Source organism: Chiloscyllium punctatum, chromosome 1 (assembly GCF_047496795.1).
Source record: "Chiloscyllium punctatum isolate Juve2018m chromosome 1, sChiPun1.3, whole genome shotgun sequence".
NCBI classification, from domain to species: Eukaryota; Metazoa; Chordata; class Chondrichthyes; order Orectolobiformes; family Hemiscylliidae; genus Chiloscyllium; species Chiloscyllium punctatum.
The window spans coordinates 97,273,813-97,298,218 of NC_092739.1; the positions used below are offsets into that span (position 1 = coordinate 97,273,813).

Below are 24,406 nucleotides of genomic sequence, written 5' to 3' on the forward strand. Positions count from 1 at the left end.
AGTTGGGGAGCATGCCATCATACGTCTGATGGTGAATAGGCTTTGGTGAGTCACTCACTGCAGTATGCCTTGCCTCTGACCTGCTCTTGTAGCCACTGTGTGCATGTGGTGAGTCCAGTTGAGTTTCTGCTCAATTGTGACCTCGAGATGTTGATAGGGGGTTTCAGTGATGGCAACACCATTGAATATCAAGGGGCACTGATTAAATTGTCTCTTATTGGTGATGGCCATTGCCTGGCACTTTTCAGTCCAAGCCTGGATATCATCCAGATCTTGTTACATTTGAGCATGGACTACTTCAGTATCTAAGGAGTCACAAAAGGTCCTGAACACTGTGCAATCACTGGTGAACATCCCCACCTCTGACTTTATGATGGAGGGAAGGTCATTGATGGAGCAGCTGAAGATGGTTGGGCCTAGGACCCTATCCTGAGGAACTCCTTGAGCTGAGTTGACTGACCTCCAAAAACCACAACCATCTTCCTAAGTGTCAGATATAATTCCAACCGGCAGAGAGTTTGCCCTGATTTTGCCAAGGCTTGTTAATGTCACACTCAGTCAAATCTGGCCTTGATGTCAAGGGCTGTCACTCTCAGCTCACCTCTGGAATTGAGCTCTTTTGTCCATGTTTGAACCAAGGCTGTAATGAGGTCAGGACCTGCAGAACCCAAACTGGGTGTCACTGAGAAGGTTATTGCTGAGTGGGTGCTGCTTGATAGCACTGTTGATGACACCTTCCATCACTTTACTGATAATTGAGAGTAGAATGATAGGGCGGTAATTTGTTCTCCTGTTCTTGTACAGATCATAACTCAGCAATTTTCCACATTGTCGGGCAGATGCCAGTGTTGTAACTGTAGTGGAACAGCTTGACTGGGGAGAAGCAGATTCCGAAGCACAAATCTTCAATATCATTGCCAGAATGTTCTCAAGGCCTGTAACCTTTGCAGTATCCTGGACCTCCACTCCTTTCTTGATATCAAGTGGAGTGAATTGAATTGGCTGAAAACTGGGTCTAGTACATTACCCTGAGGAAGGGCGTAACTCAACCCGAAAGGTTAACTCTGATTTCTCTCCACAGATGCTGCCAGCACTGCTGAGTTTCTCCAGCAATTTACATTTTTGTGGCTGAAGACTGGTATCTGTAAGACCACTGAAGACCACTGGAAGAGACTGGAATGGATCATCTTTTGCTCTGCATTTCTGGTTGAAGATTGTTGCAAATGCTTCTGCCTTATCTCTGGCACTGACGTATTGGGCTCCTCCCTCATCGAGGATGGGGATATTTGTGGAGCCTCCTCTTCCAGTGCATTATTTAACTGTCTGCTACCATTCATAACTGGATATGGCAGGTCTGCAGAGCTTAGAACTGATCCATTAGTGTGGAAGTCTCTTAGCTCTATCACTTGTTGCTTATGCTGTTTGGCATGCAAATAGTCCTGTTTGGTAGCTTCACCAGGTTGACAGCTCATTCTTAGGTATGCCTGATGGATTCCTGATGAAGGGCTTTTGCCCGAAACGTCGATTTTCCTGCTCCTCAGATGCTGCCTGACCTGCTGTGCTTTTCCAGCACCACTCTGATCTCTATGCTGAACCTACCATGCTGTCTTGCACTCTCTATTGAACCAGAGTTGACCCCTGGCTTAATGGTATAATATCTATTACAACTCTAGTGGCTTTATTTAGAATAACATTATTGTTAAGCTTTCCAGAGTTCTCTAACGTTCAACATTAAATTCAGTATTTGCAAAGACATTGACAAGCAATGGAAAGTTAGGATGGCAGCACATACATACTTGGAAATGGGAGTACAGTTGGTGGTCAGGTCACAGAGGAGTGCAATCCCCCTGGCACACCATTGAGGGCTGAAAGGCCTGTTCTGTGCTGTACTGTTCTATGTTCTATCTGGCCATCACAATGGAAATGGTGTGAGTAAAAAGAGATGAAACTGAGATGAGTAGCTCTGCTTGCTAGTCTGGAGAACCCTCAAAGATTGTTATGTGGTTATTGGGTGAGAATATTACTGATGAATCTTACTGGTCATTTCAGCTCACCCAGGAGAAGGTATAATTTCAAATGATCCATGGAGCCCAATCCCAGTAGAAGTCAACATCCTCAGGAAATAAAGATGGAAATGGGGTGAAAGGAATAGCTGTCCCTCTCCTTTAATCCCTCAGTGTATTCTCCACAGTGGTCATTTCATTGTAGACTAATACCCAGACAGGGAAGGTGATAGCCTAGTGACATTAACACTGGGCTATTAATCCAGACAGCGAAAGCAAGGAATGCAGATGCTGGAGATTAGAGTCGAGAGTGTGGTGCTGAAATAGCACAGCAGGTCAGGCAGCATCCGAGGAGCAGGAGAGTTGACATTTCAGGCAAAAGCCCTTCATCAAGGGCTCTTGCCCGAAAGGTCGACTCTCCTGCTCTTTGGATGCTGCCTGACCTGCTGTGCTTTTCCACCACCACATTCTTGACTATTAATCCAGAGACCCAGCTAATGCTCTGGGGACTGAGTTCAATTCCTGTCATGGCAAATTTGAACTCAACTTTTTAAAATCAGAGATTACAAGTCTAAAGATGACCATAAAACCTTTGCCAATTGTCAGGAAAGGTTGTCAGTTTACTAATGTTGTTTAGTGGAGAAAATATTCCACCCTTACCTAGTCTGGTCCATGTATGAATCCAAATGCACAGCAATATGGTTGATTCTCAATATCAGATGGGCTATAAATACTGGCCTGGTCAATGACATCTACATCCCATGAATGAATAAAGAAGAAAGTCTCTTTTGATGTTATTGTAAATGCTTACCCTGTAAGTAGGCCATTTTGGAAGTGTTGGGCTCATGTTGCCAGTGTAATGGCCCTGTACATGGACTTGCATTCAGTATCAAACACCATTCAATGACATATCCATCATCAGGTGGCCTTGAAGTGTTCCAGTGTATGAGCAGTTGGTTATTCTGTGATGTTGTTGTAATGTCTTGAACAGCTGGAAGATCATCTTTTTAAAAAAAGGTGCAGAGACATTAATGCACATTGCGGCATGAAGCCTAATAAACTAATAAGAATATGTCTTATACTGTTAGGAAACAGGAATAATAATATCGCCATTTTACTTGTTGATTTCTACTGACAAAAACTGCGTGAGGCAAGCTGCTATCCAGTACAGTACGTTCAGGTCAGCCAATGACTCTGAAACTGGTCACGAGGAGATGTGGAACATTAGTTGGAGTACACCATATAATTGACAATGCAGAAGGGGTCTATTCTAGCATTTTACTGGAGGTATCATTGGCCTCAGTTCAAATCCCATTTGGCCCAGAATCTGTACTCAGGATTTTGCCTCATTGAATTCTAGCAGATACATGGGAAAGGGATGAAGTAACTTGGAGTGAGGGGCAGCAGATAATACTTTGAGTTTGCACATCAGCTCATAATCTGACTGACATTTGCAAAACATCAACTCATCCTTTGGAGAATGCATAATTGTCTAGCTTTTTATCTAAAGTTTTGAGATGAGAGACTAGTGGAGACTATAAAGCGGTGATTGGGAAGAAGTACTTTGGAGTTAAGCACAGCAAAAAAGCTTTTCATAACATTTCAGATATTAATATTAATAATTTCTTCTGTGGTCCTTTGAAAAGGTTTTAGTTAAGTAATTGTTATGTAGTAAGGACAGTAAAACATACCCATTTGGTTTACTGCTGGAACTTTCAAAGTGGCTTCAGGAGAATCACCAGCTGAGTTATATGCAATTACAGTTATCATGTATGCATCATGGGTCAGGAGGAAAGATGAGTTCAAAGATGTTGTATTAAACTGTTGTATGATTTTTCGATCCCTTCTTTTCTCATACCAGACTCTGTATCCTAAGATGATTCCATTGGCTTTGGACCTGTTTAATGCCTGCATCAAAAAAATAAAAAGTCATTTTGAAAATAATTTCACTTCCCATTATTTTTCATGGTAAGGCTTACAGATTTGTATCAGTGCATATTCAAGATCAGAGTAGATGCTAATAATTTGACAAGTAGTACATAACTGAAAATAATACCATTTTCCCACAAACTCTGAGTCATTTCTCGCTTCTTGTATATCCTTATGCTTGCGCAATTTGGAAAATTAAAGATGGTGGGAAAACTAGAAATTCTGACTTCTAGAATTTGCATAGATACAAACAACACTAACTGGAAGATCAATTTAAAATAGGTACCTACTGAAAGTAAAAATTGCTAAATAACCTTTCATAATCAAACCACAATTATTTCATCTTCAGCTGTCCATAATGGCATTTCTGCAGCCAAGACTAACTCAGTTGGTAGAAAATCACATTAAAATAATATGCATTTCACTTTGACAATTCACAGTATTAATTAACAACTTAGATGATGGCATAGAAAGTCATATATCCACATTTGTTGATGATACAAAAATAAATATTGTATACAGTATATATGGAAAAGCGATGGATTAAGAGAATGGATCCATTCACTTTGGGAGCCATAAAGGAATAGAAAAGATACTTTTTAAATGGTGATTGGGTAGAAACAGGGGAGACACTAGTATATTTACTGGGCTAGGTATTAAAATATAATGAACAGATGCAGGAAGTAAACAAAGAGGCTAAGAGAAGGGATTTGAATATAAAGGAGTAGAAATGTTACTTCAACTGTACAAGAACCTGGTTAGACCTCACCTAGAGTACTGAAAACTGTTTTGGACACCCCATCCTTGAAAGGACATACCGGTCTTGAATAGGGATCTTGTCACACAGTGGTTGTACCTCTACGTCTGAGCCAGAAGGCCCAGGTTCAAGTTCCACCTGCTTCAGAGACATGCAATAACATCTGTGAGAAGGTTCATTAGAAAATGCCTACACTGGTCTAAGATGGGGTTCAATGAGATTTACCAAAATGATACCTGGACTCCAAGGGTTAACTTAAAGAAGAAACTAAACAAAGTAAAATAAAATAAAGAGCTGCCGGATGTAGCAATCTGAAACAAACAAAAACAGGACTTTGTGGAGAAATTCAGCAGGTCTGGCAGAATCAGAGGTAACATTTGAGTCCAGTGACTCTTCACAAAGTAAAGCTGAATTTCCTGGAATTGAAACAAAAACAGAAGTTCCTGGAAAAGCTCAGCAGGTCTGGCAGTATCTGGAGAGATGTCAGAGTTAACATTTTGGGTCCAGTGACCCTTCCTCAGAACTAGAATTGAGAATATTAGAGAGCACCATGATCAATTGTTGGCAAGATATCAGGGGGAAACTGGGAGAGGCTTGTTAGGGTTAAAATATCAGGAAAAAGTGATCTGACAACATCCACTATTTACCAAAGAGTTTATTATCGCACTTCTTTTGGGTCAGAAGGAGCTGGGGGGGGGGGGGGGGGGGGCGGGACTGGAGACTGAAATCTGAAGAACTAAAAATTGGATGGAATTAACCTCAAACCATTGTAGGGTGGAATCCTTAGCTGATAGGAAGACATTTTAGAAGCTTTTATGCACAATGTGACAATGTCAGGACAGATGTGACAGAGATGAAGCAAAGGAAGAGGGATGGAATCTTTACAGAAAGAAAACCCATCACAGAAAGAATACCAGGAAGCAAACAACGAGACTGTGATAAATAAACAAAGAAGGCTGCAAATTTAAAGCAAAGCTAATGCAATTCTCCCAAGGTTAATATAATTTGTTGGTCCAAATTTATCTCTTGACAATCACGTAATATTTTAAAGCTACCTTCCACTGAACATGCACTTCTCTTTTTCCCTCAGAATCAAGATTTTTAATTTTTCTCCAAATAGAGGGTCCTGTTAATGGATCTGCAAACAACAAGAGGAAGTATAAAATAAACACAGAACTCTATTAAACTTCATCCTGAACAATCCACTTATTCCATGTCTTACTTTAATGAAATAAGTCAGTCTTCAGATGTTCATGTTCATAGGTAGGTTCTTGATTAGTAAGGAGATCAAAGGTTAAAGGAAAAGACAGGAGAATGAGCTTGAGAAATATAATCAGCCATGATCGAATGGTGGATCAGACCAGATGGATTGAATGGCCTAACTCTGCTCCTATATGTTTTGTCATATTGTCTTCATTATTGAGGCTTTCTCATTTCTGCAGGAGTGCTGTGTTAACAAGGATTCTTATGTTGCTGCAATCTCAAATATAAAACTAAAACTGAATTGTTTTCAGTAGGCATAATTTGAAATACATTGGGTTCTGAGAAGAAAGACAATTGTGGAAAGGTTCAGAGAGACAGACGAAGAAGAGACAGAAATATCTTTGTTGCTGTTCAAGGTTTTGGACATCAAGGTTAATGCAAAGGGTCAGAGAGTAATAATGTCAGATGGAAAAATATCCTTACAGCAGCGAAAAGCTTGATTTATCAATGTTGAGTCCATTGACAACAAACACGAACCTGTTCAGTGCTTTGTTTGGCAATATAGGGTACAGTCTGATAACAGCAATGTGGGCTAGGCTGGATTGAGTGGTAGAATTGTGTAAGGAATTTGCAGAGGCTCACCGCTACTTCATGCTCACCTCTTTGCATCATGCATGATTTACCAAGCAGCAAATTGAAATTAGCACTAGACAGCAGCAAATTGCCAGTTAATGCCACAACTCACCTCACTAATCTAGTTTCCTATTTTATTAACATATCAAACAAGCTACACATGAGAGAACCTAAGTGAGTGATGGGTGACCTGAGTGGGATCTCTGTGTTGTACTCATAAATGAATCAAGACAGTGACCGATGCCATAGGTGCAATATCACACTGGCTCATTTTCCTGTTATTTTCCCATGACAAGGTTAGACTGGACCCTGGGCAGTACAAACATAGCTGGTTTCTCCAGAGGCAGGGACCATCAGTCCCACCCAGTTGGCACTGAGAGGGCAGTGTCACAATACCGTGGAATTCATCAGCAGGGAGGGCTTACAATCCATTACACTTCTTGGAGATGTGTGCCTAATACCCTGGCAGCTGCTACCACTCCTTTATTCTGGAGGACTCCCATGTACTTGGTGCCTTACAAGGCTGGTTTCTGGGGCACCAGGCTACCAATTGCAACATGGCTCAGGACAACATTGCACAAGCCCCTGACTGAGGTGGAGCACTGATACAATATTGCCCATTCCTCAACCAGAACCATAAGTGAATAAGCAACTGCTGAAGATGGGGTTTTTTCTGCTTGGAATGGTTTGGGGTGCCCCTGCAGTATGACCCATACAGAGTGTGCTGCATCATCCTGGAGTGCTGTGCTCCACAGTATTGGAGGAGGCCACGAGAGGACATGATAGATACCGAGGCGTCGGGGGAAAGCAATAATGAAGAGATAGGGACACGATAGAGTTGAACTAGACTCCATAAGCTAGACATGACCTGATTGACATCCAGTGTGCGTGGGTGAGAGCTGGGCGCAGCAAACCATCATGGACTGTATAACTCACACTGGTCATCCTGCCAACAGTTGGATTGCACCGACGGGACAAAATGCAACCTCAATTATTTTGGTTTGTTTGATTTTTGCTACTGTCAATTAAAGCTCATGTTTGGAATTGTCCAATGGCTTGCTTGCATATAATGATCTTCTACTGCACGAGGACAAGATGTGGCTGTACATTTGGTTCTGGAGTCAGAGTAGCTATGACTTAGAGGGAGTTTTGAAAATAGGATGTAGCTGATGACAGGTAAACTGTGAGGTCTGGTGGATAAACAGTGATTATGGTGAGAGAGTGGGATTGTATGTGGGAGAGTTCAGCTATGTGCTGTGAGCAGCATGGCTTTGTGGATAATGTACCGTTACTTTACCAGTGAGGGCCAACACCAGATTGCTGGGTATACAGTGACCTTCTAAAGATGCATGGGTGCAAGTGGTGCTGGTCTTTGAGCATGTACTCAGTGAATGGTGAGGTGTTCTGAGAATGGCATGTGGAAAAATCCAAGTTGAAAAAAGTTGCAGCAGGGTCTGTAGTTAATGAGGTACATGTGGTAACAGATAACAAGAAAGTTCACTGGCCTCCTGACGAGAAACATCCCAAAATATTCAGCTATTAGTCCAGAAATTCTATTAATATTGCAAAATTTTAATACATACTATCTTCAGAGGTTACTCCACTTTTCACTGAGCTCCATCGACTCCAGTAAATTTGGTCTTTACCAATGCATCGCACAGCCACTGTATAGTTGGTGAAGGGTTTGAGATTCTTAAGCACAAATGAAGTGTTACTAGTTGTTTCTTCTTTTACCTAGAAATGTAATTGGTATGTATAAATAATTGTATTTAATTCAAACAGCAATGAATGCAAAATGTCACATCAATAATAACTTTTCTGAAAAAAGAAGATGGATCAAGAACTAAATTGTTAACCTGTGTTTGGGGAGACCATCCCCAATTGCCCTTGAACTGAGTAGCTTGCTAGGCAATTTCAGGGTGCTGTCATGCATCAGCCACTGTGGATCTAGAGTCAAATGTGGATTAGCTGACTAAGAATGAAAGGTTTTCTTCTGAAGAATCTGAGCCAGATGGATTTTTATGACAGTCCGTGATAATTTTATGGTCACCATTACTAAAATGAGGTTTATATTCCAGATTTTTATTAATGAATAGAATTTAAATTCCACTAGATGTCATGATGAGATTAGAACTGGTATTCCCCCAAAGCATTAGCCTGGCCTCTGGATTACTAGTCCAATAACATTACCACTACATGACTGTCCCAGGAAGATTTGCTCATGTTGTTGGCATGGTTTATGTTGGCTTGTCAGGGTGTTGGGATCCTGACAGGCAAGACAGAAATGAGACAATCAAAGACAAAAATAGAAATTTCTGGAAAAGGCCAGCAGGTCTGGAGAGAAATCAGAGTTAACCTTTTCGGGTTGAATGACCCTCCTCAGAAATGAGGCAATCAAAACTGGCAATGGGAAGTAGAAAAGTAGGAAGTAAAAATGGAACACACCAATAACAAATACCAACATCAAACAGAGCAAAAGCAGAATAACATTCATGAGGCATTCATGGCAAGGCGGGTGAATTGGTAGCATAAATAGAAGATAACAGCATAATCTAGTTGCCATTATGGAAACATGGCTGAAAAGTCACCATGTCTATGAACATTCAAGGATATTCAATATTTAAGAAGGGCAGACAAAAAGAGAAAGGAACTAGGGTGGTATTTTTAATTTAGGATGTGATCTGTATATTGGTGAGAGAGCATCTTAAATCGAAAGATGATTTCATTTTTTTTAAACTCACCAAACAGTTGTGGTAATGTAGCACACAGTATAAATCATTGAGTTAGAGGTGCTGCAATTAGCATGGATTACTTAAATCTACAAATAGAATGAGCAAATCTAATGAGCACCAATTCGATGGGGGATGGATTTCTAGAAGTTGTACAAGATGGTTTCTTCAGCAGGATTTTAAGGATCCAAAAAAGGAATAGGCTATTTTAGATCCAGCTTTATACAATAAAAATGGGTCAAATTACTCTTGTAAAATAATGTTTAGAAAAGAGTACCCAAAATATGCTGGATTATTCCATTATGTTTGAAAACAATGTAATTCAATCTAAAACTAGACTCTTGAACCATAGAAGTATTGGAAGCAAGTTGGCTGTGATGGATTTGGAAAAAGTATTTAAAAGGCATGATGATAGACAAGCAGAACCAGACTGTTTATATTTGGATGGTCAGGAAGCTTTTGATAAGTTGCACACAAAATTCAAGTACATGTGAAAGGGGTAATATGTTCGCTTGCATTGTGGGTTGATTAACAGAAAGAAAGCTGAGCATTGGAATAAATGAGTGGTTATGACTAGTGGATGTCACAAGGATCAGCACTGTTTCCGGTTTCCAGCATCTGAAGTTCTTTCAGTTTTGATCAGCATCTTAGTTTTGTTTTAGTCATTAAAGACCAAAGTTCTTTTAACATTCCAGGAAAACTTAGAAGTCAAACTCATGATCATTGATATACATGAGGACGCCAGATGAAATATTCCCAAGTTTGTGGATGACACAAAACTAGGTGGGAATGTGTGTTATCAGCTTGATTATCAAGCTTTCAAGGGGATTTAAATGGCTAAGTGAGCAAATACAGTCTAATGTTGTCACAAACAAGATACATTTCAAACTATTGGTTACATAGATAAAATATTACACAGAACTTGAAACACTATGTATTTGTTGACACTTTGGTGGCATGCTAGTTCAAAACAGTGGCTTACAATTGATTCAAATGGTTGTGTACCTGAATCCATTTGCTTGTACCAACTTTTTGGTATTGCAGATCATAGTATAATGGAAGATTTGGTGGTGCCATTTTAGGTTTGCACCATGTTACAAGCAAAGACCTTGATTGACCCAGGATTGAGTGAACAGTTACATTCCAAGGTGGATCAGTTTTCCCTGTATTAAAGAATAAACCAGTAATCAGTCAAGTTATCTTGCATTTATTAAAATTTCAAAAAACAAATGACAATGAGATTGCTTCATGTTCATCTTGGTCTATATTAGCCATTCTTAAGTGAGCATATTCTTGGATACATTGAGAAAAATTATAGCATTACTGAGGAATGTGATTTGGAGGCAGGACCAAAAGTAAATTTTGAGAGAGACATGATGGATTCCCTGATATTTCCCTGCCTCTGTACTCTTTTACCAGTTATGGGCAAGGAATGGCTGGTTCCCCCTATCTGGGAGCACAGGCAGACAATTGAGAACATTTACAGTCAATCTGGAACATCGAAGCAGAGTTGCAACCAACCTTGAGAATGAAGAACAGGCCACTCGCACTGTTCTTTTCTAAACTATAGGAGGCATCAGTCAGACCACAGCGGGAATACTGTGAACAGTTTTGAGCACCTTCTAAGGGAAGATACACTGCCATTGGAGACAGTCCAAAGAAGGTTCACTTGGCTACACCAAGTATAGAGGAACTATCTTATGGGGAGACATTGATTGGACTTGTATTTATTGGAATTGAGAAGAATGAGGAGTAATCTTATTGAAACAGATGAGATTCTTAGGGACATTGACAGGATACATGTAGAAGGATTGTTTCCCCTTGTTGGACAGCCTAGGACCAAAGGACATAATCTCAGAATAAGGAGTTGCACATTTAAGACAGAGATGAGGAGGAACTTCTTCTGTAAGGTGGTATTAAATCTATGGAATTCTTTACCAGGCTAGGTTGTTAAATATATATTTAAACTTGAGATAGACAGATGTTTAATCTAAAGGAAATCAAGGGCTATGGGGAAAAGGCAGGAAAGTAGAGTTAAGGGTTATCAGATTAGCCATAATTTCATTGAATGGCAGAGCAGATGGAATGGGCTGAATGGCCTTTTTCTGTTCCTATGTCTTCTAGTCTTATGTGTATTGCTATTTGAAAGGAAAGCGTACAATAAAGAAGGATGTTCTCAGGAACATAATGCGTGTTCTATTTTCCCCCATTTTACTGACACTTTCACACTTACAATGGCTTTGAAAATTACTGCACAACATAGATTGTTGAATGAAATATTGATAATTACAAGTATGCCAAACGTCCAGGTCTAAAGGATCAGATGAGGCTTTGCCAAGAGCATTCTGTGCCTCTACAATAATTGCATAATTTCCTAAAATGTCTAATTCTGGGTATTCAAAGGAACACGAGCTCTTCTTCAAGTTAGGACAGATCTCATTTTTCATATATTGCCTGTAAAAAAAAAAATAAAAGCGGGGATAAAACTGAAATACTGTCAAAAGAAATAATTTCCTTTTTTTAAATTGATTATATAAATGACAGGATTTCATGAAACAATTCAACCTGCCAGTGCGAAACAGGTTCTATCATTGCAGATCACATCAGAAGTGCCAACATACACCATTATCAATGTCCAATCTATCTATTACGCCTCATTGTCATAAAGCTGAGCCAATGTGGAGGAAAAGGCTTTTTTTTTGCTGTTTCTGAATCAACATAGATCAATCAAAAGCTGTAACTTTCTCCTTGGTGGTCCTTGGCTATTGTCCCTTTGAGTATGTTTGTGTGATGGTATCTTTGCTGAAATGGCAAAAGCAAAAGAACATTATGGAAGTACTGGTATGATGGCAATGCAGTACCAATTAAAAATAGTGAGGCAAGAAAACAATACTGTCATGGTCTTGCTACATCTGAGCACGTACTGCTTCAATATTTGAGGAGTCAGAAGTATTGCTGAACATTGTATAATCAGCAAAAATGCCCACTTCTGAGCAGCTGAAGATGATTGAGCCTAGGGCACTACCCTGAGAAACTCCTGCAGAGATGTCCTGGAACTGAGATGACTGACCTTCAATAACCACAACCATCTTCCAATGTGCCAGGTATGACTCCAACAGCATCAAGAGCTGTTATTGAATCAAAATTAGTTGAAGACTGGCTTCTGGGATGCTGGAGACCTCATCAGTAGACCAAGATAATTGTTGGTGTGTGCGTGTGTGTATGTAAGTAACCTGGGATGTAGAATAATGTAAAAAGACAGTGTTCTCAAAGACAAACACTATCTGAATACACAAAGCTTTCACAACAAGGTTAATGACCTAAGGTCAAAGGCACAAATAGAGGTAAATGGTTTTGATCAAATTGCCATTACAGAAACATGGCTGATTAATGGCTGGTAAACAGATATTCACAGATATTCAAACTTTAAGAAAGAAAGACAAGGAGGAAAAGAGAGTAGAGTTGCACTAATAATAAGGGAAGGAATCAGTACTTTGGAAAGCGAGGGTCTCAGATCAGGAAAGCAATACGTGGAATTTGTTTGAGTAGAACTAAGAAATAACAAAGGGTAGTAAGACTTTGATTCAAGTTATTAATAGGCCGCCAAATAGTACTGGTAGTGTGAGGGATGGTATTAATCAAGACGGAAGCATGTAGTACAGGCAACACAGACTTTAATCTGTGTATAGACTTCAACCAATTGAGAACTAAAGCTGTGGAGGACCAGTTTCTGGACTGTGTCGGAGATGATTTTCTAGAGCAGTATGTTGAGGAGCCAACTAAAAGACGTGCTATTTTAGATCTAGTACTATCTAATTAATTAATAACCTTTCTGCAAAAGAACCTTTAGCGATGCGTGAACACAATATGACACAAATCTACATTCTGTTTGTGGAGAAGGTAGGTCAACCCACATAAAAAATGTTTTATATGAATAAGGGAAATGACAAAAGCATGAGATTGGCTGGGCTAAATTGGGAAAGTGCATTAAAAGGCATGACTATACATTGGTAATGGAAAACCTTTAAAGATCATTTCATGGCTTACAGCAACTATATATTCCGTCAATTGGCAAAGTTTTAAAAAAGAAAAATCTGTCCTATGGCTAACAAAGAACAATAAGAATTGTATTAGATTAAAAGAAGGGGCACATAAAATGGCTAGAAATAATAATAAATGTGAGTATCGAAAGTTTTTAGAATACAGCGAAGGGGGACCACGAAATTGATAAAGAGCAAAAGAATAGCACATTAATGCCATCTAGCAAAAATGTAAAAATGGACTGTAAAAGCTTCCATGGTATGTGAAAAGGAAATGTTTGGCTAAAACAAATGTTGCTCCATTAAAAGTAAAGTCAAGAGAATTGCTAAGGGAGAACAGAGAAATGACAGAGAAGTTATTTAAAGAAGCTACACAAACACTTGTGTTTGTTTTCACTGAGGAAGACACAAGAAATATCCCAGAATTAGAGATCTAAGTGATTAGGGAGAAAGAGGAGTTGAAGGAAATTAATATTAGCAAAAATGTTGAACAAGAGAATTTGACAGCATTACAAGTTGTTAGGTTCCCAGAACATGATAGTCTACATCACAGAGTGTTAAAGGACATGGCTATAGATAGCATTGATGCATTTTGATTATCTTGCAAATTCTTTGGATTCTGGAATGATTTCTGCAAATTAGAAGGTAACAAATATCACTCCATTATTTAAAAAAGGAGCAAGAGAAGATAATGTAAACTACAAACCCATCGACTTTACATCAGTAATAGGCAAAATATTAGAATCTATCATAAAGGCCTTGATATCTACACTTGGAGAAAAAAATTTGATTAGGCATAGTCAGCACGGATTTACAATGAAGAAATCATGTTTGACGAACTTGTTGAGTAAGCTACTATCAACATTTATAAAGGGGAGTAGATGGATAGAAGTTAGGATGTTTATATATATTTATATATATTTATATTTGGATTTTCAGATACTTTTGATAAGATCCCCTACAGGAGATTGGTTAGCAAAATTGAAGCACATTGTATAGAAGCTAATACAGTGGCTAACAGACAGAAAACAGACAGTCAGAATAAATGGGTCATTCCAACACTTGCAGACTGTGACTCTTGGGGTACTGCAAGGATCAGTGCTTGGGGCCCAGCTATTCACAATATCTTTCAATGATTGGAGACAGGGTTCAAATGTAATTGCAAATACAAAGCCATGCCAGAATGTGTGTTGGGAAGAAAGTGGAAAACATTTTCAGGAGGATTTGGACAGTCTTACTGATTGGAAAAGAATGTAGAAATGGAATATAATGTGGAAAAATGTGAGGCTCTCCACTTTGGTAAGAAGAAAAGATGTGCACAGTAATTCTTAAATAGTGAAACTTTGGAAAGTGTAGATGCCCAAAGGGACTAGATGGTAATCAGGCGGTTTCTTTGCCCATGTCTGACCCAATGCCATGAGACTTCATGGAGTTTTCTGTTCTTCCTAGCAAGGTGGATAACCTCATATTTTTCCACATTACATTCCATTTCCATATTCTTGTCCTATCACAAAACCTGTCCAAATCCTTGAAAAACAATGTTGAGGACTCTCAGGCAACTCCTTCCTGACTGTCTACCACTGTGCTGCTTTTTCTGATGATGCTAGGGATAGTGACCATGTTGTCTGGACTATTGTAAAGAATATTCTAAGAGTATGAGTGTATAAGGCTGTTGCTGGACTAGTTTGTGGGACAGCTCTCCAATTTTGGCACAAACCCCCAGATGTTAGTAGGGAGGATTTTGCTAGGTTGCTGTTGTCATTCCCAGTGTGTAACCTGTTGATAGATGGTCCATCTGGTTTCATATTTTCTTTTAGGCTCCTTAGTGCCTTAATACAAGTAGGAGGCTTGCTAAACCATATAATACTCAGCCGTATTGCTATGGGCCTGGAGTAATAAACGAGACAAGAAGGGCAGATTTTCTTTGCTGAAGGGCTTCAGTGAACTAGAAGGGATTTTTATGACAATTGAGAATTGTTTAAATGAGACAAGTTTTTAATTAAAGCTTCATTAGTTGAATTCAAATTATACCAGCTGCAGTAAGATTTTAACCCATCCTCCCCAAACTTCTACTCTGGGTTTCTGAATTATAAGTCCAATGACACTACCACAACACAGTCTCCTCTTGATGCCAATTGAAGATTCTTGGATTTCCTTTTATATTAGATACCAGCCTCTCCTTACATTTACTTTGTTTCTTAGTCACTTTTCACTTCACCTATGAATTTATTTTATTTTTATAATTGTTTTATCATTATCAACTGTATATCAGTCATGCATCCATTTTTTTCAGTTTCAGCTTACTCTTTTTTTTCATTACCTTGGGAGCACTGGTTTGTTGGACATATCTTCCCCATATGTAGAAATGTACTTCAACTATAGCTAAACTACCTCTTCTCCAAATCTTCTGAGATGAGTTTAGCACAGATGACCTCTCGCTCTCCATCAAGTAATGCTTACTTGTTTAAGGATCCCTCTTCATTATCATTATTCTACTTCCATTAAGTTAACTTTTGGGTCATAGATAACAATTACTAAACGTGATAGCCACAGGACTACCTCACAGCCCTTTAATCAAGATCCTGTCTTGTGCTCAGATGCTCTGCAAATGAAAAACTACGACATTTTTTTCTGGAATTCCAACAATTTTTAAAACTTAACAATTCTTTCTGGTTTTAACTGGAGGCACTTCCCAGCAGTTTCTTCATCAATTATTCTTAGTGCAGCAGCAATAATGTAATGTATATGATTTTCATTTGTTTATAATGACCCTGTCATGACCATATACTGGACTGAAAATGTAGCAATATCAGCATATACAGACCTAACAGGAAATAATCCAAAGCAAAAGCAAATTTGACCCCTGATCAGCAGTTTTCTAAGAGTAGAGACACCATTCCAGCACAAATAATATACTGGAAATGACAACAAAATTTGAATTCATTCTACAATACATGGTTTGAAACATTCTACGGAAGTAGTTCTTAAGTGATACAGTTCTTCTTCAGCACAAAGAAATTGATTGAAACATTGGTATCAAGTCCAGTGTTTCAAGTTCAAGTGCAATATGTAATTTTTATACTCACCGTTTTCTAGTTAATGTAAAATTAGTCTTTAGGTGGGTTTCACGCCCTTGGTCCCAGGAACAAGTAAAGTTTACACGCCAGTATGAAATGCAGGAAATATTCTTTGGCTTATCAGGAGGCACTGAAACAAAATAATTATGATGAAACACTATAGGCAGCATATTTTATGAATTTGCATTTCTGTCCAGTGCAAAGAAGTGTAATGTTTTGGCAATTCAGAAATTAAGTTCAACAAAATCTAATTCAGAAAATAGCAACAATTATGAATCATTAAAAGGAAATTATGCAGAAATCTTGAAATCTGAATCCTTTCAGTTTTAAAGAGTGATGTCTTAAAAGAGACAAGTGTTAGAAGTTTCAGCTTGGTAGACGCTATAGTAATCCCTCAGTATGTACAAGTGCAATGAATTTCTCTGCTTTGTTGAGAGAAAAACTGCATGTATGCAGACTACAATTTCAGGTCTGACAAGAGAATATAAAAAAAGTCACCTGGAGTTTATTGCTTTTATTCTGCAGGAATATAGTAATATGCCAGGAAGTGACTTCCTAATTGCCTTCCTGGTGGTCCTCTTTGGAGCAGCATTCCTAGCAGGCTAGCACATTGCAGCCACTAAACATACTCACTTACCCAAATGAAAAGCAATTCATTTCCAATTAATCCAGCAAGGAACTGTTATTTCAGAATGAAACTTCAAACTAGATGCAATCTTGAAAAGCTTAATTCTAGGCTAACTAGTTAAAGTATTCAGGTTCTGAGGAAGGGTCACTGGACCCAAAACGTTAACTCTAATTTCTCTCCACAGGTTCTGCCAGGCCTGCTGAACTTTTCCAGCAATTTCTGTTTTTGTTTCTGATTTCCAGCATCCGTAGTTCTTCCATTTATTTGCTTCTTCTCCTCCAAAACCTTAACTCCATTATATTAATCAATGCCACACCCTCAGTTGTACCTGAAGATTGTTCTCTCGTGATCAGCATTTCAGGCCATAACTATACACAACATTCAGTGTTCAATCCCTGTCTTGTGCCTTACATTGGAAAATTACCATTTTGAAGTGAACCCAGGGACTGAACAGAAAATGCTTATTAGTTGAGTTCAACACCATATATACTTTTCTTGGATTTCAGAACACAGTAGAATACATAATTTGTAATATGCTGTTTAAGGAATAAACAGCAAAACAAATGTAGCTGAGTGGGACTTTTATTGGCCTTCAGTTAAGGTTATTACTGTATGTGATTAGATGATCTCTGGCTATGATGTGGAGGCACAATGAAGATATCCACTCCAGCAGCAGATTGCATTCAGTCACCACAAATCTGTGGTCCTTCCATGGAGAAGGAATAGAAAATTAAAGAAACAAAGCTGTGATAACACATCTCAAAAAGCAGCATTAAAGTGACAGCATGGAGAAGGTCATAAACGTTGTCTCTCTACGGTTACTAATGCTAAAAATACTCAACAGGTCAGGCAACATTGATGGAGAGAAAAGCAGAATTGGCCTTTCAACCCATTAACCTTTCACCAGAAGGTCACTGACCTGTAACATTAGTTCTGTTTCTTCCTCCAACTGTGCTACCAGATCCTCTCAGTATCTCTGGCATTTTATGTTCAGACTGCAGATTTCCACCAGCTACATTATTTTGTTCTTGACTTCCTTTTTCTAGAGCAGATCTAAGGCTTTTCTGATGCTGCAGTTCAACCCACTTTGAGCAATGTGGCAAAATATTTGGCAAACTTTAGGCTTTATTTTTATATGTTGCATGCACAAACCAGCTATAACAGATTTCTACAGCAATGAGTCCAATTTTCTGAGTAGCCTGAGAACTGTTCAAACCTGCACCACAAGAAGGAGGAATTCAGGCAAGAGGTTCATCAAGTCTCTTTAAACGGTGTTAGATTATAAGTTAAATGGAGTGGAAGCCTCATGGATCCAAATTGCATCTCCTAAGCTAAAAGGAATTTTGGACTCATTCTCTATAAACTGATGTCACTGTATCAAATCACCATAATCTTCTCCACAGCAATTATGAATGGACAACAAATGCTGACTCAGCCAAAGACACCACATTCCTGTTGAGTGAATCTGAGCTTAACCCTCTATGTACCACAATAGGGCGAGAACTGGGAAAACTTTTTGTCCACATTCAAGCCTTTGATTCTCAACCACAAAAGCAAAGTTTTACATATTACTGGGATACTAATAATTATGTGGATTATTCCCAGAACTTGGTATTTCTTTATTTGAGGTTTCATTAAACAAAAACTGACATTAAATATGGTCACATGTTCTATTCAGCTATATTAGAATTTCTATTTCCTAGAGCCCTTATTCTTGCCTAGCAAGTAATACAAACATTGTTACAGAAAAGATACTTACAGCCTGCTTCAATTTCAAAACGGTGAAGGATATTTGGTGCTCCTTTGATGTTAATGTGACATGTCAAATAGGTTCTTAATGCATCAATCCTCTTTAAGGTTACCCAGGAAACGGTTGCATTGAAATAGTATTGTTCTCGTGAAATTTGGGTATCATTCATTCTCCAAAATATGTGACTTGCATTTACATCTAATAACTGGAGGCACTCCTCTCGTAATGCACAAGACAGAGATATATTTGATTGTAGTTGAACCACTTTTGATGTCGAATCAACATCATGGCATAGCAATTTCAATTCACCTGTGCATTCAGAGAAAGAAATAGCACTGAAAGTAAAAGTCATGTCACACTGTACAGATGGAAATCAACTGTATTGCTGGACAATGTCACTGAATGAAATATTGAACAGCAAGCTAAAAGTACTGTATCAGCAATTGAAGGTCTTTCAATGGTAAATCATGATGAATCCTTTCGCTGATTTCCTGACTCAGCTCTTCTGCAGCTGAAATTCTTATCTGTCTATATTATCTCTAGACTCAACACCAGGGACTATATAAACAGAACATCTGCAGCATAAAAGGAGGTCCTTGCGTCCATCATTTCTAGGTCAGCTGACAGTAGGTTAACCAGCCTAACTCCACTTTCCACTGCTTGGTCTGTAAGCCCTTTAAGTTACTGTGCTTCAAATGCACATCCAAACAGATTTATAAATACAAAGAATGTTTTTACCCCCTTCATTGATTGAAGTCGTGAGTTCCAAATTCCTACCATCTTCCAGAGAAAATGATTTCTCTTCAACTCTTTAAATCAATGCTCCCTGACTACTGACCTTTCTACTAAGTGGAATAGGTCCTTCCTATCCATTCTATCCAGATCCAATATAATTTTATACACCTCAATTAAAACTACACTTAGCTTCCTCTCTCCACAGTAAACAACACCATCCTATTCATTTTCCTTCATAATCAAAATTCCCCAATCTAGGCAATATCCTCATAAATTTCCTTCATAGCCTCTGTATGAAAGGTTTCCTGTAAGAAGGTACAGTATGAACCTAGTACTCTAGTTCATGCCAAACTATTGTTTGATGCTATTCTAAACTCCCTATTCTTGCATCCAAACCTTCAGTTAATAAAGGAAAATATACAATTTGTCATCTTAACTCCTATAATTATCTGTCCTACTACTGTCAGTGATCTGTGGACTTGAACTCCACCATCTCTCAGTTACTCTGTAACTGACTATTTATTGTGTTTTTTTTGCTATTTTAGTATGGTCTAACTTCTACCCCTAATTACCCCATACTCATTAACTTACATTAGCTCCTGTCCAGAACTGCCTCAATTTTAAAATTCTCATTCCTGTTTTCAGTTGTCTTAAGGGTTTCCCTTTCTCCTATATCCAGAATCAACTTGATATTTTCAGTCCTCTGAGAACTCTGCACATTTCAAACTCTGGCATCTAACTCATCCTTGACTTTCACTGGTGGCTGTGATTGCAGCTACCAGTGTCTAGAACACTCTCCTAAATCTTTCTACCTCTCTCTGTCTTTCTCTCCTTTCTCCTTCAAGATGCTATTAAAATCTCATCTTTGAACAAGCTTTTGGACATCTACTTTAATATCGACTTAAGCGGCCTGGTACTAAATTTGGATTTGTAATGCTCCTGTGAACTGGCTTGGATGAATTTACTCATTTAAGGCTACTCTATAAATTTAGCGTGTTCTCACATTGTGTGAATTTTGTCATCTTTTTCCCTATGAAACACCACCCACGTACAAGCCATTCACTCTGGCTAAACATTCATGCTTCAGTTCCCAGCATATGTCATGAGTTTACCGATTGCAATCCCAACAATAGGATGTGCTCCAGTTGAATTTTGTATCCCTAGGGGAAGGAAAGTTAAGTTGAGACACTGTTTGCATTTCCTAATTGTTACTGAGTGACTTTCTAAAGGAAATTACATGCGCATAGATATCAACTGATAATAGTCTTGGCATTACTTCCAGTATCCTGTATAGCCTGTCAGATACAGAATGTTCACTTAGATTGGATATTGGAAAACAGAGAATGTCGGTGAACAGTATTCCAGTAAAAGGGGAAATAAATTGTACTCTAGTTTCTGAATCAAAATAATATTGATAGGTTCCATGTAAACATGTTATTTGCATTATACAGCAATGCCAGACTGTGATCACAACTGTACCACATAGATTTCCTGTACTTCATTTCCTCTCCTGTTTCTCAGGTCTGTCATCTTTGATCTTCACTTAAATTACTTCTTTATCATCTGTACCAAACTGTCTTTTGTCACTGCTTCTACTTAATATTTGAGTTTATTGCCAGTCTATTATAATCTTGTCCCTGTATAAGAAGGGAAGGAGGCAGAAGATGGAACATTACAGGCTGATTAGCCTAACCTCGGTAGCTGGTGAGAATTTTGAATCCATTATTAAGGATGACATGGCAGGATACTCACAAGTAAAATAGGGTGAAGTCAGCACAGCTTTGTCAATAGATGGTCATGTCTGACAAATCTATTAGAATTCTTTGAGAAGCAAGTTAGAAAAAGGATAATCAGTGGATATGAACTATTTGGATTTCCAGAAGGCTTTTGACATCGCGCTGCACAGGAGACTGCTAAATAAGAACCCATTGTTTTAGGGGCAAGGGACTGGCATGGATAAAGGATTGGCTGGCTGGCAGAAGGTAGAGTGTGGGGATAAAAGTATCTTTTTCAGGCAGCTGGTGACTAGTGGAGTTCCTCAGGGGTCAGTGTTGGAACTTCAACTATTCACATTATACATTAACAGTCTGCACGAAGGAACTGATGACATTGTTGCAGATGACACAAAGATAGTTAGAGGTTATAGGTAGTGTTGAGGAGGTGGAGAGGATGCAGAAAGACTTGGACAGGCTAGGAGACTGGGCAAAGATTTGACAGATGGAATACAATGTGCGAAAGTGTAGGGTTATGCATTTTGGTAGGAAGAATAGATGTGTGGATTATGTTCCAAACAGGAAATGCTTCTGATATCTGAAGCACAAATGGACTTGGGAGTCCTGGTTCAGGATTCTCTTAAGATTATCATACAGGTTCAGTTGATAGGTAGAAAGGCAAATTCAATGCTTGCACACATTTTGAGAACGCCAGAATATAAGAATAGTGATGTATTACTGAGGTTGTGTAAGGCTCCAAGCAGACTGCTTTTGGAACATTGTGAGCAGTTTTGGGCAGTGTATCTAAAGAAGGATGTGCTGGTCTTGGAGGGGATCCAGAGGAAGCTGACTAGAATGATCCTGGGGATGAAGGTAAGGTAAATAGTTTATTTCCTAATCCTTTTTTTTAAGTAGTCACTTCGGGAGTTAGAACAGTGGGAATGGAGTGTAGGCAAGTGGAATGTTCCTCCTGCAGAATGTGGGAAGTAAGGGTCACCACTAGTGTCCCTGCTGACTACATCTGTGGGAAGTGCACCAACACCAGCTCCTCGAAAACTGCATTAGGGAACTGGAACTGGAGTTGGATGAAACTTCGGATCATTCGGGAGGCAGAGGGGGTTATTGACAGGACTTACAGAGATTAGTCACTCCCCAGATAAAAGAAAAAGACAGATGGGTGACAGTTAGGGGACAGAAAGGGAACTGGCAGGCAGTGCAGGGATCCCCTGTGGCCATTCCCCTCAACAATAAGTATACCGTTTTGGATACTGTTGGGGGGGGATGACTTACCAGGGGAAAGCAGTGTGGCACCTGCTGCTCAGAAGGGAAGGGGGAAGAGGAGCAGAGCAGTAGTCATTGGGGACTCGATAGTTAGGGGGACAGATAGGAGGTTCTGTGGGGACAAGAGACACTCGCGGGTGCCATGGTCCGTGATGTCTCTGATCGTGTTTTTGGGATCCTTTGGGGGGGGAGGGAGAGCAGCCCCAAGTCGTGGTCCACATTGGCACCAACGACATTGGTCGGAAGAGAGATGGGGACTTGAGGCAGAAATTCAGGGAGCTAGGATGGAAGCTTAGAGCTAGGACAAACAGAGTTGTTTTCTCTGGTTTGCTGCCCTTGCCACGTGCTAGTGAGGTGAGGAATAGGGAGAGAAAGGAGTTGAACACGTGGCTACAAGGCTGGTGCAGGAGGGAGGGTTTCAGGTTTTTGGATAATTGGAGCTCTTTCTGGGGTAGGTGGGACCTCTACTAGCAGGATGGTCTTCATCTAAACCAGAGGGGTACCAATATCCTGGGTGGGAAATTCACTAAAGCTATTAAGGTGGATTTAGACTAGTACAGCAGGGGGATGGGAACCAAAATTGTAGGACAGGTACAGAAGAGGATGAGAGTAGGGAGTTCCCAAATCAAGTATCTGACACTGGCAAGCGAGAACCTGGTTTGAAGTGTGTGTACTTCAATGCGAAGAGCATCCGAAATAAAGTGGGTGAACTGGTAGCGTGGGTTGGTACCTGGGACTTCGATGTTGTGGCCATTACGGAGACATGATAGAGCAGGGACAGGAATGGCTGTTGCAGGTTCCGGGATTCAGATGTTTCAGTAAGAACAGGGAAGATGGTAAAAGAGGGGGAGGTGTGGCATTGTTGATCAGGAACAATATTACAGTTGTAGAAAGGATGTTTGGGGACTCGTAACTGAGGTAGAATGGGCTGAGGTTAGAAACAGGAAAGGAGAGGTAACCATGCTGGGAGTTTTCTATCAGCCTCCAAATAGTCCCAGAGATGTAGAGGAAAGGATAGCAAAGATGATTCTCAATAGGAGTGAGAGAGGCAGGGTAGTTGTCATGGGGGACTTCAACTATCCAAACATTGACTGGGATCACTACAGTACGAGTACTATAGACGGGTCAGTGTTTGTCCAGTGTGTGCAGGAGGGCTTCCCGACACAGTATGTAGATAGGCCTACAAGGGGTGAAGGTGGCCAGGTGTTAGATTTGGTGAGCACTTTGGAGACAGCGATCACAACTCTGTCAGGTTTGCTTTAGTGATGGAAAGGGATAGGTGTACTCCACCAAGCAAGAGTTACAGCTGGGGGAAGGGAAATTACGATGCAATTAGGAAAGATTTAGGAAGCGTAGAATGGGGAAGGAAACTGCAGGGGATGAGCACATTAAAAATGTGGAGCTTATTTAAGGAAAAGCTCCTTTGTGTCCTAGATAAGTATGTACCTGTCAGGCAGGGGGGAAGATATTGAACGTGTGAGCCATGATTTAGTAAGGAAGTGGAATCCCTGGTCAAGAAGAAGAAGAAGGCTTACGTTAGGACAAAATGTGAAAACTCAGTTAGGGCTCTTGAGGGTTACAAGGAGGTCAGGAAAGACCTAAAAAGAGAGCACAGAAAAGCCAGAAGGGGACATGAGAAGTTGTTGGTGGATAGGATCAGGGTTAACCCTAAGGCTTTCCATAGGTATGTCAGGAATAAAAGAATGACGAGAGTTAAATTAGGCCCTTTCAAGGATAATAGTGGTAAATGTGTGTGGAGTCAGAGGAGATAGGGGAAACACTAAATAAATATTTTTCAACAGTGTTCACTATAGAAAATGAAAATATTGGCGAGGAAGATACAGAGATACTTGCATCTAGACTAGAAGAGATTGAGGTTCACAAGGAAGAGGTATTAGAAATACTGCAGAGTGTGAAAATAGACAAGTC

The 24,406-nt window shown here is 39.5% G+C and overlaps 1 protein-coding gene across 4 annotated transcripts in view; it reads right to left on the minus strand.

The window, feature by feature from the left end:
- Window positions 1-24,406, minus strand: part of LOC140477446 (interleukin-6 receptor subunit beta-like) — an 86,049-nt gene that overhangs the window by 17,011 nt on the left and 44,632 nt on the right. For all 4 annotated transcript variants that reach the window (XM_072571402.1, XM_072571386.1, XM_072571393.1 and 1 more), the window contains 8 exons: window positions 18,759-19,058; window positions 16,381-16,501; window positions 11,545-11,708; window positions 10,260-10,417; window positions 8,109-8,259; window positions 5,745-5,827; window positions 3,695-3,911; window positions 2,815-3,006 (listed from right to left, as the gene is read on the minus strand). In XM_072571402.1, coding sequence (XP_072427503.1) covers window positions 2,815-3,006; window positions 3,695-3,911; window positions 5,745-5,827; window positions 8,109-8,259; window positions 10,260-10,417; window positions 11,545-11,708; window positions 16,381-16,501; window positions 18,759-18,918 — 1,246 coding nt within the window. In that variant the 5' untranslated portion in view covers window positions 18,919-19,058. The remainder of the gene's footprint in view (window positions 1-2,814; window positions 3,007-3,694; window positions 3,912-5,744; window positions 5,828-8,108; window positions 8,260-10,259; window positions 10,418-11,544; window positions 11,709-16,380; window positions 16,502-18,758; window positions 19,059-24,406) is intronic.